General features: G+C 40.6%; 1 protein-coding gene across 5 annotated transcripts in view; it reads left to right on the top strand.

Annotated features, from left to right (window-relative positions):
• ATP7B (ATPase copper transporting beta) overlaps positions 1-17,860 on the top strand; it is a 45,341-nt gene that overhangs the window by 11,083 nt on the left and 16,398 nt on the right. The window contains exons 1-8 of one of the 5 annotated variants that reach the window (XM_027674427.1): positions 3,094-3,203; positions 3,343-3,623; positions 10,135-11,362; positions 12,907-13,143; positions 14,286-14,449; positions 15,224-15,385; positions 17,109-17,185; positions 17,515-17,689. In XM_027674427.1, the coding sequence (XP_027530228.1) occupies positions 10,183-11,362; positions 12,907-13,143; positions 14,286-14,449; positions 15,224-15,385; positions 17,109-17,185; positions 17,515-17,689 (1,995 nt within the window). In that variant the 5' untranslated portion in view covers positions 3,094-3,203; positions 3,343-3,623; positions 10,135-10,182. The other 4 variants (XM_027674425.1, XM_027674423.1, XM_027674428.1 and 1 more) reach the window with 4 other exon arrangements.

The raw sequence follows: 17,860 nt of genomic DNA, 5'->3' as shown, positions 1-17,860 counted from the left end.
CTGAATGACTTTCGTCATACATGTAAAGCATGTACAGGTTTTAGTTTGTTAGCATACACAGAGGCATGAAAAGTAGTATGTTTTTTTGAGTTAATAAAGCAAAGGTCAGCTTTTGGTCACCATTTGGGTCATTCCTGTGGCTTAGTTCCTGTTAGCTGCATCATTTTAAACAGAGCATGACCACAATACCTCTGTGCAGCTGCACCCTTTGTTTCATGCCTCTCTTAAGAGAGGTACACCAAGCTGCTTCAGTGTTTCTGGCCCTAAGGTGTGCAGACAGTTTGTTCCTGGTGAACTATAGCCAACGCATGCTCTCCTTCTTGCTGAACTTTGTTTTTCAGGTTTTCTTCCCCACACAGATTAAAGCAATATGACCCTCTTACCTCCAGCTCCCCAGTTTTTTTCCTTGAACCAAGCATCTCATCTTTCAAGGCATTGTTAACACTATTTTAAGATGCTTTCTTTGGGCAAGGAACCAGAGGGATTAGACGCAGGCCAGAACATCCTATAAAGCCAAGGATGAATGCTTGATGAACCCAGGAAACTTAACTTAACTGAAAACACATAGTTCTTGTGTGTTTATCATATAGTCTGATTGTAGGAGGTAATATGAAGAGGAAAACTCGAGTTTTACTAGCTCTTGAGGCACTAAGTCAAAGGGATTTAATTTTATTGGAATGCTCTGCATTTTCTGACATGAAATTGCAAACGTCTTTGCCCAACACTAGCAGAGAGCTGTGAAGGCAGCACGCATGTTTTCTGTTTGCCATCTGAATCTCATGCTACCAAGCCTGAGTGATTCTTCCTGGTGAAACTCCTAGGCTGTGCAAAATCTAGCCTTAAACTGGGGAATGGTACTGCTATCAGATAAGATGAGTAACATTGCCTTTCCTACTTCAGCCTTAACTAAAACACCCTCAATTTGCAGCTGGCACAATTAGCCTAAACTCCAAAGGGGCAATTAATTGAGAGTATATACTTTAGGGATGGCCAGAAACTGAAATTTCTGTTGACTAACAAAATCTAGAATTTGAAATTTCTGTTATTTGGAATTAGAACACAGAGCTCAATTTCTAAATATCTTTTTTTTGGGAAGAGAATTGTTTTGTTTTAGAAAGACAAAGATTAGTTTTTAACTTTATATATGTGTATTTAGTATGTAGATGTAGCTTTAGTATTTAAAGACATTGTAGTGAATTTTTTCACGTAAGTCAAACTGTATGATTTTTCAATTGCTTGTTTCAAAATGAGTTAAAATCAGTAATTCCTGAAAGTATTTCACCTTTAACATAATTTGCATTTTCAGCACAGTGTTCAAGCTGAAGTCAGATATAGCTCTAATTGGTTTCACTGATAAACACAGAACCGAGATACTTTACTCTTTTTAGTGACTCTCTAGAGGAGCCATCTCTCAAAATGTTTTCAAAATAACCCTTTTTAAAAGTTTAATATTATCGCCAATCTTGTATATTAAGACAATGATACAAAATAGTGCTACAGCAGTACTTTGAGTTTTGCTTCCTTATCAGAAGACCTTCTTTTTCCAAAGGTGGCCCTTAACTCTGGAGTCAAGAACTAGATGGAGCAAGCAGAGCTGAGGATCCATCTTTGTGTTATAACAGAAAGACAAGTTAGCATGCTAATGTCCTGCGTGGTGACTTTCTGGACCACTGTCAGTGTGGCAGGAGTGTGAGGGATGTACCTCTGCTTTTGGAAGTAAAAAGAATCTGAAGTTGTCCTGCTGGACAGGTGGAGTGTCTGTCATCTATCCCATAGGTTTTCATGAGGTGACAGAGATATGCTGTCATTTTCACCCTCTGTGCTAACCTCTGCATAGGGGTAAATCTGTGCCTTTTTGCAGCAAGTCCAAGAGATTCTGATTAAATTTAAACCAGTTATTTTAAGGCTTGCATGTGCACTGACGTCACTGCACAGCCAAGGAGTGTGTAACTTGCTAACACATCAATTATATTTTATAAATTCCCTGTATGGCCATTCTTTAGGTGTCCCTGTTCAGGGGTGCCTTCAGAAGTGGATTGCACTATTGTGGGCTTAGGGAACTGGAGTTCCCACTTGGTGTGTTAGCACAGTGCTGTGCATTTGCTGTGGGCAATCCCAGAGAAATATATTCAGATTTGGCTCAAGGCACTTCTAGTGATCATGTGTATGGCTGTCTAAATTAGATGTTCCTGTTGTTGCCCAGGAGATCTAAGGGGAACTGAATTTGCCAGAGAGCATATATTTTTTTCCCTTTACTTTCTGGCACTAATTGCTCATTTAATTTTGTTTGATTCGTTGTTTCTTAGTAAAGCTTGCTGATGGTAAAAAGGCATGTTTTAGAAAGTACAAATATTGTACTCACTCTTTTGTTTTCCCTCTTGAAACAAAGAATGAACATTCTCATGCCCTGAATGAGTGAAAGACTTTTAGACTAGGAGCCTTATCTAATTATGTACGTTATCTAATTAGGGACATTTTCAGTGTTAGAAGGGACCACATTTTTTCCAAGAAATCCCTGGCAATTTCACAGATTGTGCTCATGGCCACAAGGCATTAATGCCTGTCTGGCTGGGCTGATTATGCACTTGCTTGCTGCACACAGGTCATGTTTGACTAGCTTGTGAAAGCAGCCTTGGCTGAGCCTGCTGCAACGCCGTGTGCAGAGATTAGCAGTGCTGAATGCAGTTCGGAAAGCACAAGGGATGCCAATTGGTGGGAAACATTTAAATTGGCAGGGAGAGCAGGTAGCTGAGTGCAGCGAGCAGTGTACACAAGGATCACAGGTTACATCTGGGATTTTTGTGATGAATGCCTAATGAGCATGTTGATTAGATGGGCAGAACTCTTCAGGCTGTTGTAAACGTAGCTGAAGGAAGTGTGGCTGATAAGACACCGAATAACTGCTCTTGTAAAGCTTTTGTTTGGCGCTGCAATATTTAAAATCCAGAAAGATAATGGAGAGAAAACAGGACAGTAAAATGAAAAGGGAACTGTCCTACTTAGCTACTTTAAACGACAGAAACATAACCCTGGTGTCTATTCATAAGCAGCAGGCAGCTCATGATGTGCCTGAACTACTGATTATTGGTGAAAAGTCCAAGACTGGATCTCCAGTAAAAGCAAGCAGTAACTTGCAGAAAGAAGAGAAACTTTTGCAGAGTTACTCCATGGGAATGCCAGAAGTCAATACAGTTGAAAGACAGGTCAGTGAGCGGTGTGTGTACGCGTGTTGGGAGGGAAGTAGTGTTTCTGATCTGGAGAATTTAAAACAAAGCATGTTGGACATGGGTTGTATATTAAAGAACGTTAAACCTTCTTTATCTAAATTGTCTCAATCCGCAGCATGGATGCCAGCCCCATAACAAGCAGTACACAAATGCAAAGTCCTCTGGAGATCCTCTGAAAGTAATCTTTGAAAGCAGATGTTAATGATGAGTTATGCGGTAGAAACTAATGAGCATTGTTTCAGCTCCACCTCTAATAATACAGAGTGGTGATTCTTAGGAAGGAAACATAGTATTTCTCCTTTTGAACTGCAATTGCTTGAGTAGTTTGACAGAAGCTCATACCAGTTTATTCTCTGGAATAACAGAAATTGAAGAAACATTAAAAAGTCCTTGTAGGTAAGTAGTTTATTTATATCTACTAAGTGGGTGCTAGTGAAAGTTTGTGATAAATGTATCTGTGGCAACTTTTTTTTTAAATTCAGTGTTGTATATAACTATGGTATTTTTGTAGATTAACTGCTATGAAAAAGAGGCTTAGAAAGATCAGCGCTGATAAAAACATGATGAGGTTTATTATTTTTAAAAGAGTTTTTGCTGTTTAAAAGGTATGTAAACTGCAGTAATGTAGTTTGGGTCAGTGAATACTGGGAATATTCAAGAAAAAGAAACTCTCAGAAAAAAATGTTGTGTTCTTTGAAACTGTGTATGCTTAGAATGGCTTAAATAATTAGTGTCAGACTGGAATGAAATAACAGCCAGGACTGACCAAATATACCTGAAGGCTTTTTCTGTCTTGAGTTATTTCTTGTATTAAAAATGTTTGCTAGAAAACAATCATGACAAAAATGACTTTGTTCTGCCAAAGGATCTCTTCTCTGTGTTCAGTTCACTGGAATATATGTGTTGCTTGTACTGGAGCTGTGAAGAACATCAAAGAGAGTTTTGCATTGTTTTAATTCTAAATTAGAAACATTGCATTCACAGCAAGGCTTTCCCCTTTCCCATAAAGCAAATGTGGTTTATACAGCTCCCTTTAATTTAAAAGTACTTGTTAAGGTCTCTAAGGTTTGTTAACTACAGTAGGTGTGATTTCAGTAAGACTAGGTCTAACTACCTAAATCTTTCTCCATCATCTGTACTGATAGAGAAACCTGATCCTAAATGGGGAATAGCAGTCACTTTGAAGAAGCATTAAGGTAATTAATTTAGTATTTTGGAAACAAAAGTCCCATAAAGGCTGCTTTGTAATAATATTCTCATTGAATCTTGATATCCAGGTTTAGAGGGTGCTATTTCCCTCTTTTAAGACTCAGGAACTGTTTGAAAAATAACAAATTGTGTTACAAGTAATTACTGAAAATAGTAGCTACTGACATTTGTTAATCTTGATTTGGGGGAAGAGAGAAGGAAGAACAACCAGTTAAGATCTAATACATTTAAAGAATATTCACTAATGAGATGGATGGACAAGTTGCACTGAAAATTATTAAGGAGGATGAGGACTGAATGTCTGCCCTCTCAGAAGTGCTGTTGTTGTAGGCATGAAATTGAAGACTTGTGACCTTTGATATTCTTGTGGCTTCTCTGCCCTCATTTTGTTGTTCACTGCCTGCCTATAATAAACTGGGAAACATCTGAAGCATTTAATTAATAGAATGTGGCTTTCCAGTTGTGTGTTGCTGCCAGCTTGAATCCAAAGCCATGAATCAGAGGGTTGTGAAAGAAGGAAGCAGGAAAGGTAAAGCACAGATAATTCTTTGGTAGTTGTGTGCTCAAGGGTAAGAGAGCGATAACTGGTTTCAGCCCACAGAGATACAGGGAGAAGAGCAGCCCAAAACCTCTGGAGACAGAGTGTGAGAGGTTCAGTGAGCTCTGGTATTTATAAATGAGTGGGTGGAGAGAGGCAGAGGGGGAGGTGCTCAATGGGCTGGGCCCCATCTTCTCACTGGCTGATTGCCAGGCATCGTGGTGAAGAGTCTGGTGCTTGAATTTCAGGATATGAAAGTTGGCATCCCTGCAGGCCAGACGCAGGAGGGCAGGAAAGCAGCGCCAGCCATGGGGGGAGAACCTTGCTGGGTGAGCAGAGAGGAGCAGCATTGTGCCAGATCTTGGTGTGGGTGATGCTCAGAGAGTTGTGGGGTGCGCCTACCATGACCTCAGCCTTGTGCTACAGAGGACAGGAGTGTTACATTGGCATTTGGGAGGTGGCTGCACCTCTTGGGAAGGGGAAATGGGTAGAGGGATGGCTTTCTTGGGGACAAGCCACCCCACTGGGTGACCCATGGAACGGAGTGGTGGAGGCAGCGTGGAGACCCAGCCAAGGGTGGCTGGTGGCTGGGCTGTGAAGCCAAGGAGGGCACAAACTTTGTTGAGTTCACAGCCATGGAGTTGCATCCATTCTCAACATATTGGTCACTATATGTGCGTATGTGAGAGTCTCACCTGGTGCTGTGGTTTCCTTGTCTTGGGGTTTTTCTCTGAGTTCAGTTGTTTTTCTCATATTTGTTATGTATCCCTTCACTGCTCCGTTAAACTCCTAGACTTTGCACATGTGAATGGGAATATCCAAAAGAATAGCCCATTTTGGGGGACAGCGAAGCAGCCTGCTGCTAGGCCTCTGAGGGCAGCCTTCAGTGGGGGGGTTTGCCCCAGGAGCCACACAGACCATATGCAGTGACTACCTTTCCCATCGGACCTATCACAAGCTCTGGATGCTCTGATATCAGGGCTCGAGACTTGGTGCTTCCAATCCAGCAGCATCTCCCTGCCCCACCTCCATGCTTTCAGAGGAAGTTAGTCCAGCCCCAGGGCATATTCCCTTTGGATGTTCTCCTTCTTGCTGGCTGGAGGCAGTGAGAATGGGGGGCATGAGCCTCTACCTCTTCCAGCAGTCTATAAGCCCTGCTTTGCTCCCGGACAGGCATGAGTACTACAGCTCCTGTCAGGGACATCAGGGGTTGTTCTTCATGCTTTGAAATCCTCATACTGGAAGTTGGGCTTCAGATGCCATATTCCTGCACATCAACAGTTTCAATTGCTACTCATCTCGGGTCTAGTTCAGAGCTGTCTCCTGTAGATGCAAGTGTTTTCCAACCAGCTCTGGCAATTCCTTTAAAGCTTTCTCCATCTACTGCTGCTTGTGTGTCAATGGGTTTCTTGATTTTTTTTCCTGTTTTTTTTCCATATTATTCATATGAGCATCTTTATGTTGAGATTCTTAGCTTTCAGACTACAGCCTCACCCTGCTGTGCATTGTCAGTTGCAACTTTTATGTGCAGAACAAGGGAGGGAAAGAATTGTCATCATTTCATGTTTCATTATTTACATACTCTCTACGTAGCTACTGTAAAATCATGCATGAGACTGGTAGAGCAAACATACTTGGTGTACACCCGTCCTTAAAATAAGCAGGCCTCCTTTGATGTGAGAGACCAAATAGTAACAGTGGCCAGTTCTTTCACACATTCTCCTCTGGATGCAGAGTCAGAAGCATTTCCACTATTATCTTGGTATTTCTCTCTAGACAGAAACAAGCAGAAGGGGCAGCGCCTGGGAATCCCAGGCACCTTTTTTGGCATTTTTGGTGGTGATTCCTTCTCTGATCCTCTTGCAGATGGTGTCTGAATTACTATATAGCCTCATAGATGCCATTTTATGTGTAGGTGTCAGCTGGTATCAGGAAACCCTCTTCTGAGACCCAGCTTGTGCCTAAGGAAAACTACGGGCACGTTTCCATATGACTCGTCTTTGTGTCCTTACATGAATCTGCTGTTTTCCTCTGGTCTAGGAACGCCCATCTTGCAAATACACACATAGATGTATTTATGCGCCTTCAGTTTGTGGGGTTTTTGAAGCTGTTAAACAATACTAAAGGCTTTGTAAATACTCTATTTTTTCCTGTGCACATTTCTTGGGTTTGGGGGAAAATTCTTCAATGATTTTGCATTTGTGTGTTTGGTGGGGGGGTTAAGGGAAATAAGCTTTGTATTTTTCTTATATCCACATCCCCTCTCTATTTTTTCCTTGCCATTTAAAAATTTGTGTGCAAGAACTTTTCTCCTACAGACTATAAACATCTGGTTTTGTAAAGTAGCAAACAAAATATTTTTGACAATTCTTTGAATGTTGATAATAGCCTTTTATGCAAAATATAAAGCAGCAGCCAAGTTTTGATGTTTCTGTGGCTTACAATGCATTGAAATAGTAGAACCAGTCCTTGCTTTTATGCTTTTTGAACTGCTGGAGGACAAGAAATACCCTTTAATCTTTTTTTTCTATTTAATTTGAAATGCTTTTATATTACTGGGTACTTGGGAAAGCTGAGACAGTTAGTGAGAATGGGGGTAGAGGGAACACAGTGGAGTACGTAAGTCCACTGATAGTTCCTGAGTTTCATCTGCAAGTGGCTGCCAGAAACACAGTGAAGGGAAGCAGGGGAGCAGAGCATGTTTGTCTCGCCCATTTCTCACGCTCTGTTTCACCAAAGGATGCAGAAGGCAAATGCCTTTGTCATATGAGCCAAAATAAATGCACTGGGTGAGCTTCTGTAACTCTCATGCGGATTTGTGCTTCACCGGGTGTTTGTGATAAGAAGAGGGGGCCATGGCAAGCAAAGTGTCCTTGAGGGACTGAGGATAAGGGAGAGGAGGTGAGGTACAATATTCAAAAAAATTTCTTGAGGCAGATTTTACAATAAACGAAAGTTTGAGCTGTCTAAGCATTTGAAATGTGGTGGATGAGAGACTGTTTTCAGATGGGTTTCTTTTCCTTATACAAGGCCAGGTTATTATTTCAAATTGTGGAAAGTCACAGATAGGAGGAAATAAGAATATGGGCATCTTGGTCATCTTTGTGCTTAAACAGGAAACCATCTTTGCAGAGAAGTCTGATTAACTGTTAATGTTTTATTTTGAAAGGAGGGCGTGGTTGCACATTTTTACATATGTTGGGGATTTCAGTAACTTCCAGGAAGGGAAGTGCAAGGAGAGGGGTATGGGTCCTGGGTGCTGCCAGGCCTGCGGGAGGAGGAAGTAAAAGGGGATGTTGGGATTAAAATATTCCTGTGAGTCTTCTTCCCCAGCTTTCTGTTGGGATAGTGAGGGGCTGCACCATAATTGCTGAAGAGTTGAAGTTGCTCATTCCTCCTCCTGTTATAACAATAATAATAATAATAATAATAATGGCCAGTCTTCGCGAACGAAGATTTGGGGAAAGGTCTTTTACCTTTCCAGCCTGCACAATGGATTTTTTTAGGTGAGACACAGCCTGCACTGAACTGAGCCCACCCTTTAATCCTAAGGTTCATCTGCCGGGGCCAAGCAAGCTTGGACAATGGCAGTGAGGTCCTCAGGATGTAGGTTTGTTTAGAGTGACCTTCTCATAGATGGATGGCCTCACAGGGCTAACGAGCTACCATCTGCCCGGGGGACCGAGGAATCGAACCGGAGTCGCAGCAGCGAGAGTCCTGCATGCTAACCACTAGGCCACCAGGGGTCCCTGTTATAACAATACAGTACAGAAAAAGCTGAAAGAAAATGTCTTGTGTTAAATTTTGCTGTTTTGGTTGTGACCTCAGACCTCATTATTCCCAAGCTGTCTAAGCATGAAACAAAATCAAGTTAATGAATTTTGAATTCTGCATCAAATGAACTGGATGCATTCTAGTGTTAATAAGCAGCCTAAATGCTTCTCATCCGTGCTGTGGTATTGAGGAGAGAGTTTTCTTATGGGTCATAGGAACAAGACTTGCGGTACTGAGCCCGATCTGTTGGCCCCTTCTCCAGGCCCTCTCTGCAGTAATGCCCAGCATCAGGTATTTTATTGAATGCTGGAGATCCCACAGCTTTGCTGGCAAGAGAATAGATTTATCATAGTTGCTTTCATCTAGATCTTTAGTATTTAAAGATGGCTTAAGTCATGGACATGAATTTTTATGTTCTTTCTGTGAAATCTGACAATCTGGAACTTGTCCCTCCCCTTCTCAATCTTCCTCATCACATGGTGCCACTAACTGGAGACAGAGTCTGTGCTCTGAATACCTGTTCTGTGAGAAGCATTGCTGTTATTTTTATTTTTTTAATGCTTCGTTTTCAATTGAGTGCATTCAACTGTAGAGTTTCAGTACTGCAGAGCCCATGATCTGACTGATCTGTTTCAGTACTTGCCATCCTGAAAATCAGTGTTGGATCAAACCAGTGAGTAGCTCAATTTATAGTCTTTCTTAGGTGCCTCACAAGTTGGTAAATGAAACTAAACCATAGTGGAAATATCTGTGTCTTTTAAGATCTTTGTCAGATATAGATTTTAACTTAAAAGATCTATATATTATATGCAGAGACCCCAGGCCTTTCTGTGCATGCGTATACTCTTCAAATATCATGCAGCTGGTCCTCCCTGCACCAGCTTGTTTCAAGCTTCTGGGAGATTCATGATTCTGTTTTCTTGGGCTTTTTGGTTTGGTGTGGTTTGGTTTGGTTGGAACTCCCGATGAGCAGGAGCAGGTTGGCCAAACTGAGCCAGTTTAGGATGTTGGTGGAGAGGCAGTCAGCATACACTCTACTGTGACCCATTGTGCCAGTGACAGTGTGCTCTGAAGAGCAGGGCTCAGGCTTTGTGATGGGAGTGCCCTGTTGCTGCAGAGAGCTCAAGTTTTAAATTATTTGTTTGGGGTAGGAATACTGAATCAATTCTGTTTTTACATCCCTAGTGAGTAGTTTTTAAATTGCTACTCAAGAAACATGTCAGAGGCCTGATTCATCATCATGGGTTAATGTTGTGAAGTGTTTCAGAAGTATAGACTGACTTGAGAACACTTCTAGCATGTGCTTCAGAGCATATGCAGACCATTGCAGCTTATACAGGGCTGAAGATATAGGCATTTATTTTTACTCTTCCTCTTTCTCCTTAGGCTTTGTCAAACATTGATTCTCCTCCTGGCTGTGAGCTGGAGCCTACAATGAAACATAATTTTGCTTTCGACAACATGGGCTACGAGGAGAGCCTTGAAACCACTCCCTCTTCGTCTTCCCAAGAACGTACTGTGACAGTCAACATTGTGGGAATGACTTGTCAATCATGTGTGCAGGCAATAGAAGGCCGGATTTCCAAGGTGAAGGGCATTGTGAGTATTAAAGTCTCCCGTGAACAGAACAATGCTGTTATCAAGTATCTGCAGTTGGAAATAAGTCCGGACCGGATTTGCCTGGAAATTCAGGATATGGGCTTTGATGCCAACATAGCAGAAGAGAAGTTGACAACAGCAAACATAAATCTGTCGAGCTTGAAAGAAGCAGTAGTTAAGCTTCGCGTAGAAGGCATGACATGCCAGTCCTGTGTCACCAACATTGAAGGAAAGATTAGGAAACTGCATGGTGTAGCAAAAATCAAGGTGTCACTTGGTAACCAGGAAGCAATTATTGCTTACTATCCTTATATCATTCAGCCTGATGACCTCAAGAAACACATCAATAACCTGGGGTATGACTGCACCATTAAAAGTAAATCAGCCCCTTTGAAGCTAGGTGTCCTTGATCTCCAGCGCTTGCAGAATGCAAACCCCAAGGAGGTACCAGCAAGTTTTGAGGGTGATGGGTTGGATCCACTGGTTGCTGAGATGAGTAGCACAGCTACGGTGACTGTACAGATAGAAGGCATGCACTGCAAGTCCTGTGTCAGAAACATCGAAGGAAATATATCAGCTCTTCCTGGAATAAAAAGTATTAAAGTGACTTTGGAGCAAAAATGTGCTGTGGTAGAGTATAGCCCAAAGTTAATAACCCTGTCAGCTCTGCAGCAAGCTATTGAATCCCTTCCACCTGGAAACTTTAAAGTATGCCTCCTTAATGGTTCAGAAGCAAATAAAGGAGCATCTCCATCACCTGCTTTCACAGGTGATCTCATCAAACAGCCGCTGCGAGACCCGACGTGCATGGCTGTTATTAAGATTGATGGCATGACCTGCAATTCTTGTGCACAGTCCATAGAAGGGACCATATCAGAGAGACAAGGAGTGCAACAGGTAGCAGTTTCTCTAGCTGGCAGTACTGGAACCATACATTATGATCCAGCTGTCACTAACGGCGAAGAGTTAAGAGCTGCCATAGAAGATATGGGATTTGATGCTTTGGTGCTGACAGGTAACAGTGTTTTTTTTTCTGTGGATAGCATGCCAGGCTGGGCTGTGTGACACCTGCTTTGAAACTCTCTTCTAGAGAGAAACTCTTAAAGCATCACATTGGCATTGTCTTTTCTGAATGACTGGCCTGATCTGACATCACTTAGCAAGGGAGAGAGGTTTCAGCTGTAAAGCACCTTATTTCAGGTATTTATAACTGCACTAGTGGGTGTAAGAGTTGAGTTGTGTTATGAAACCAAAATGTTTGAGAGTTGGTACAAGGTCTTTCAAACAGCTCATGCCCTTACCCACTGAAGTAGGTTTCCTACTATGTCTACAGGCTGCTGTAGGTAGGTCTATCAAACCAAATGTTGTCCTTTATGTTCCAGAATACTAAAACCTACAAACTTAATGAAATCTCTTTCATTTAAAACCACTTTTCACCTAGCTAAAACCTCTTTTTAGTGTCTTAATCCTTTGACCTTTATTTCTTGAGTATTTTTACCTGCCTTACTTCACTAAACCTTCCTTTAAGCATGGTAAGTGGCAAGATGCAGATACTCTTTGGTGGGAACAGCTGCTTTTACATGTGAGCTGCAGCAGTGTATTCGTTTTGTATATGTGCTCAGTGTTTAAGAAGTTGCTTTGATGCACAATCTCCTCTCTAGTGAATTTCAAATGTAGCAATTTTTACCTGCTTCAAACTAAACAGATTTGCTTTGAAATAGTGATGTAGTTTACCTGAAATTAATTAGTTTGATCACAACAGACCACATCCTATTCACTTCTTTCATGGGTCCAAACCCTCTGAATCTGTGGTACTACTATGAGGCAGGGCCAGTATATGGCATTTAATTATTATTTGTTTGATTTATAATTTGTTAGCATGAGACCTCCCAATCCATCTGTGGGAAAGGAGGGAATCCCCTGTGTTTAACACATTCAAAAGCAACTCCTGCTCCTTTACACAAAGGAGGCAGTTTGTGAACGTAGCTGGAGCTGTTGTGTGTCTGTTCGATGTCTGGTAAAGAACAAAAATGATTGCAACAGGCCTGTTTGTGTTGAGGTCTCCTGGGTGCTTCCACTACTCGTTTTGCAGTACTTGCAGTGTAAATACTGCACCATAAAGAGAAATCTGTTAAGAAACTTGTCCTTTTCCTTGTTTGAGATGAAGTGCTATGAGTCCTGCATGGATAACAACAACAACAGAATGGATATGATTGGACTGAATTCTCTGTGCTGGATAGTGATCCTCTAGGTATCTTTATCAAGTGGAGGTAGATGTCAGGTCTAGGCATTGAAATTAAGGGGAATCATTTTTTATCTGAAAGTGGAGAACTAGTTCTGTAGTGTTAAATGATCATGCAAGTGGTACTGGTGAGTGTATAGTTTTATAAGCCTAGGAATAACGTACACTATTTCCTTGTAGAGACCAAGGTTACTGGGTCACCTTTCAAACTACTGTGAGGATTTGCGTGATTGATACATGTGACTTGTTTGAACTTTTGCATCATCCGATCACACTGTAAATAGTGTTTGTTTGGTGTATTTGTGCATTTATTCAAGATACCTTCGCTGCAGAACATAGGCACCAGCCTGATGCCAGCAAAGCTGCAGTGCAGCCTCGAGCTCCAGAGCCTCCTCACAAAGGCTGTGTCTTGGATGCTCTTTCAGACAGTCCTCACCATGATGGGTCAAACCAGCTCAGTGGAGCAACAGCTGAAAAGTGTTTTTTGCAAATCACAGGCATGACCTGTGCATCATGTGTGTCCACCATCGAAAGAAATCTGCAGAAAGAAGACGGTAATAAATTTAAGGTTTCTATAATGGGTCTGTAGGGGACTGTGGGGTGGAAAAGGTATTCTATGTGATTCTATGGAATAGGTTGTAGTACAGCATCTGAAGGTAAATAGACTTAATGCTCTTTCTTAGTGGTAATATAACTATGTCACTGTTTTACTATCCTACTGCACTGGTGGACAAACCTCATGGATATACTTGTATTGTAACAGTAAGTTGTTGCAATGTGATAAAAATTTCAAGTAATTTCAAGTAAGACAAGAACAGAGAAATGGTTCTCATTTAGTTTTCAGGGCCTTGTTGCTTTACAGAGGAATCCATCTGCTCCAGAGCTGTTGAGAGCTCTGGCACATTTTTGATGTGAAACTTACCCTTCAGGGCACATTTGCACAAGCAGGTATGAACAAATGCATGGCTCCAGTGCCAGGGTAAGCTTAGGCAGAGCAGTGTTTGCTAGTCTAGAAGTCTGCAGGCTGGAGCTGCCTTTCTTCTGACCATATAGAAGATGAACAGATGAGCCTTGGCAGCCTCCGATTTCATTTGTGTCAGCATGCCTTTGGAGGGTTTTGCTTACTGATTACTGCATCCCCAGTCTCACAGTGATGGTCTCACTGTCTTGATTTAAAACTCCAAGAAACCATTAGCACTTCAAAACAATTTTTTTTACCTATGAATTTTATGTTTTGCTTTTCAATTCTAAATGTAGATTTCTGTGGGGTTTTTATTTATTAAAAAAAAGGGGGAGATGGGAAACAAGAAAATAAAAAAGTCTAGCATTGTACTGTGGAGTTTGTTTGGCTCTTTCCAAACTAAGAGAGTCCAGGATAGGGCTTATAGCAATAAGTGCAAAGATTGTTTCTGAACATCGTTTTTGTCTAATTAGATCATAACAAACTCACTTCCTTCCATGTATAAATCTTGCAGTTCCTCTCATTGCTAAAGGGAACCACAATGTGGCTGGATCTCAGTAAAAACTTTGCTGTTGTGACTAGAGAACAACACTAGAAGGAGGCAGAGGGAAATCATTAGGCTTATAGTGTCTCAGAATTGTTACAGTCCTCATTGACAGTCACTTGTAATATTTTATTTTTCTTTCCCTCAAAGGGGCTACATTATCTAATATTTCTTTTATTATGCCACTGCAGGAATTGTTTCAGTGTTGGTAGCGCTGATGGCAGGTAAAGCAGAGATAAAATACAAGCCAGAATTCATACAGCCTTTTGAAATAGCACAGCTGATCCAGAATTTGGGTTTTGAAGCTTCCATCATAGAAGATCATGCAGAAACAGAAGGGCATGTGGATCTTCTTGTAAGTCATGTGTATTTGGTTTAGGAATAGTCAGGTCTGGAAGACTCATTTTCTTGAAAATACCTTTACTTAAGCACTTGTACCTTCAGCAGCTCAGTTCTGGATGGTGATGCTTTTGTTTCTTAATTACTGAGAAGACAAGATCATTTGTCTTAGAAGAACCTATCCAAATGCACTGAAATAAAAGGTGATAGTTCCATGTACAGATTAGACTTTTCTTAGCAAGCAGGAATAAAACGGAAGTTTTCTGTCAACAGTAGAGATTCTGAGTGACAGAGAATGTGTCACCAAATATGTACTGCCAATGCTGGGGGCTTTTTATAGAGGTCTAAGAACTTTGGATAAAATTAGTAAATTGTTTTATGAAGGACAGATTCTTCAAATGTCAGTTTTTATTCTCTGACAGATACCTACTTCAAGACAGATAACAGTCTGGCTTGCTGGTGTTAATGTAGCTGTTGATAGAACTATATTAGTTATACTATTACAGTTAATACAACATCTGAGTTCTGCTATACAAATACATAGCTGTGACTATAACAGCTGGTTGCAGAATTTTATAATAAAAGTGGGTAGTTGTATTCTCAGCTTTGTATCATTTAAGACAGCTCTATAAAATCTTTATGCTGAGGCCTTGGGTCAATACCAGAAGAGCTTGAATAGTCATATAGAATTAGTACCTCTGTGAGATCAGGAGGCCTTGTTTCAAGTTCATCTACAAATATTGGGTGAATATATGGGATTGTTAACTACCTAAATTTGTCTTTTCTTTAGATTACAGGGATGACTTGTGCTTCTTGCGTTCACAATATTGAATCCAAACTCATGAGAACAAATGGCATATTTTATGCCTCAGTTGCACTTGCAACTTGCAAAGCTCACATCCAGTTTGATCCTGAAATTATTGGACCTCGAGATATTATAAAAATAATCAAGGTAAGATTTAAGAATTTTTTATGTATGGACAATTATAAGGTGAAATTTAAAAGGAAATAGAGCAGAGGTTTCACTGACTTTTGCAGATGACACAGTTATTGCCATATGTTTTTATGATCTTGTGCTGAAGCTGCTGTGCTGCACAGTCGTGTAGTCTCACAGGTTGTTACTCTAAAAACATATGCTAAAAACTACAAAAAGAAACCTTTTTTTATCTATATGTGATAAAAGTGTGATATATTTATTCTTTGCAATTCTGTGTGTACAGTCATGTGTCTCTCATTTCCAGTCATTTTAGTGGTCTTAATATTTCATAAAAAAATACTTCTTTCGACAGTGAAAGGCTGTAAAAGAAGTTTTGCCACAGCTCATACCACAAGTATTACACATCTCTGTATACACTTGCATTTATTCTCACATCAATAGAGTGGAATTTTTTAAACTGGAAAAGCTTGTGATACAGCCACTAAATGAAAAAAAATCCTGGCTTACCAGTAATCACATAGATCACAAAATCTGCCATTACCATGGCCCAGATGTGGACAAAACTTCCTTTTTTGCCCACCAGAAGGGAAGAAAATGTACTATATGAGGTGCATGCAGTGAGTAGTCAGGAGGACAATAGAGACTGTTTGTCCTCTGTGCTCTAGAGGATTTATTCAGAAAAAAATTCCTAGACTACAGGATTGATGCAGCAGCAGTTATTAACATATTAACTAGTAGACTATTCAAGATGGCAGAGTAGTTCTGTAAAGCATATATTGCCAGAGAAGCATTTCATGATGCAGGTAGGAAGTTTAAGTGTATTGTTCTTGCAAGCATGCTTTGGGGTTTTAGGGTGTTTGAAGGAGAGGCATAGCTCTAGCCCAAACAATACGATTGCAATCACAGCCTAAAGTCCTCAGTCAAAACGTGGAGAGGCTTAGGTTGGACATCAGGAAGAATTTCTTCACGGAAGGGGTGATTAGATATTGGAATGGGCTACCCAGGGAGGTGGCGGAGTCACCATCCCTGGAGGTGTTTAAGAAAAGACTGGATGTGGAATTCAGTGCCATGATCTAGTTGACATGGTGGTGTTTGGTCATAGGTTGGACTTGATGTGTCAGAGGTCTTTTCTAACCTAATTGATTCTGTGATTATACTGCAGTAACTCACTGAAGTGTCAGTCAAAGCTGGCTTTTTGCTTATATTTGTTTCTGGAATGCTTTGCCCTGTAGTCTACATGTTTAAACAGATTTTAGACACTTTCATTTTTAACTTTGGGTTTATCTACTAAACTGTAATGTTTATGATTTGCTTACAAGGTTGTCTAGCCCAGTGGCTTCTGCATTTTTACTTCCTTTGTGATGTGTCTCATCTCTCATAATTATTCCAGTGGAGGTGGAAGGGCAGGCATACCTTGTCCTTGAGGGGATGAGCAGCAGAATTCCAGCTGTCAGTGGGAGCTTCCTGTGCCTAAGAAAACTAGGACACATACTGCATCTATACACCATGTTCATGTATAGGTACCAAAATCCTTAACAGTCCAAATTTTGAGTACTGACTGAAATATCCTCTCATTTTGGAAGGACCTAAAAATAAATAAGAAGTCGACATTTATTAAATATGGAACAGTGTCCTTTTCTGACATTTCTTCTAAAAGTAGTGTCATTTAAGTATGTTATAAGTAATATGGCTAGTTTAATCAAAACTAACTGATCTTTCCTCCTCTGTCAATAAAAAGGAAATTGGCTTTCATGCTTCTGTGGCTAGAAGAGATCCAAATGCACATAACCTGGATCATAAAAAGGAAATACAGCAGTAAGCATTTCTTTTTCTCTCTCACTAATTAACGTCTAGATCATATCTTGTAACTCACCTCTCCCCAGGACTCTTCCCAGTTAACTAGCTTATTCTTGTGTAAAACATATTTAATTTTACTATTCACCATTTGGTTCAAGTACTTTTATTACTTTTGTTAGTTTTAAACTCCTAGAAGTCTATACAGTTAAACATGTAGGAGACACTGAAACTGTCCCTAAATGTTGGATCTTTGCAAATATCCCAAAGCTGTGCACTGTGAACACACTGTTTGGCCTGAGTACTGCAGAGTGTACAACGACCAAGGATTTACAGTTTTTCCTTTTCAGGTGGAAGAAGTCTTTCTTGTGCAGCTTACTGTTTGGTATCCCTGTCTTAATCATAATGATTTATATGCAAATACCCAATGGTGAGCACCATGGGTCTATGGTGCTGGAACGGAACCTCATTCCTGGATTATCTATTTTGAATCTTCTCTTCTTTATCCTGTGCACTTTTGTTCAGGTATGTCCACAGTACTTCCTAGGAGTTTTCTTTCTATTCATTTCCTATTTCATTTATGTAATCTGATGTGGTAAAGACAGGAGACTGGAAAGCTTTAGTGGATTAGGCCTTCTCCCTTGTCTGTACCACCTGCAGAACAAAGTGGCACTTTTCTGCAAATTATCCAGTCTG

The sequence above is a fragment of the Neopelma chrysocephalum genome, unplaced genomic scaffold (assembly GCF_003984885.1).
Source record: "Neopelma chrysocephalum unplaced genomic scaffold, ASM398488v2 Primary Assembly neopelma1_25, whole genome shotgun sequence".
Classification (NCBI taxonomy): Eukaryota; Metazoa; Chordata; class Aves; order Passeriformes; family Pipridae; genus Neopelma; species Neopelma chrysocephalum.
The sequence above is the reverse complement of the archived record's forward strand: the minus strand, read 5'-3'. Positions and strand labels throughout refer to the sequence as shown.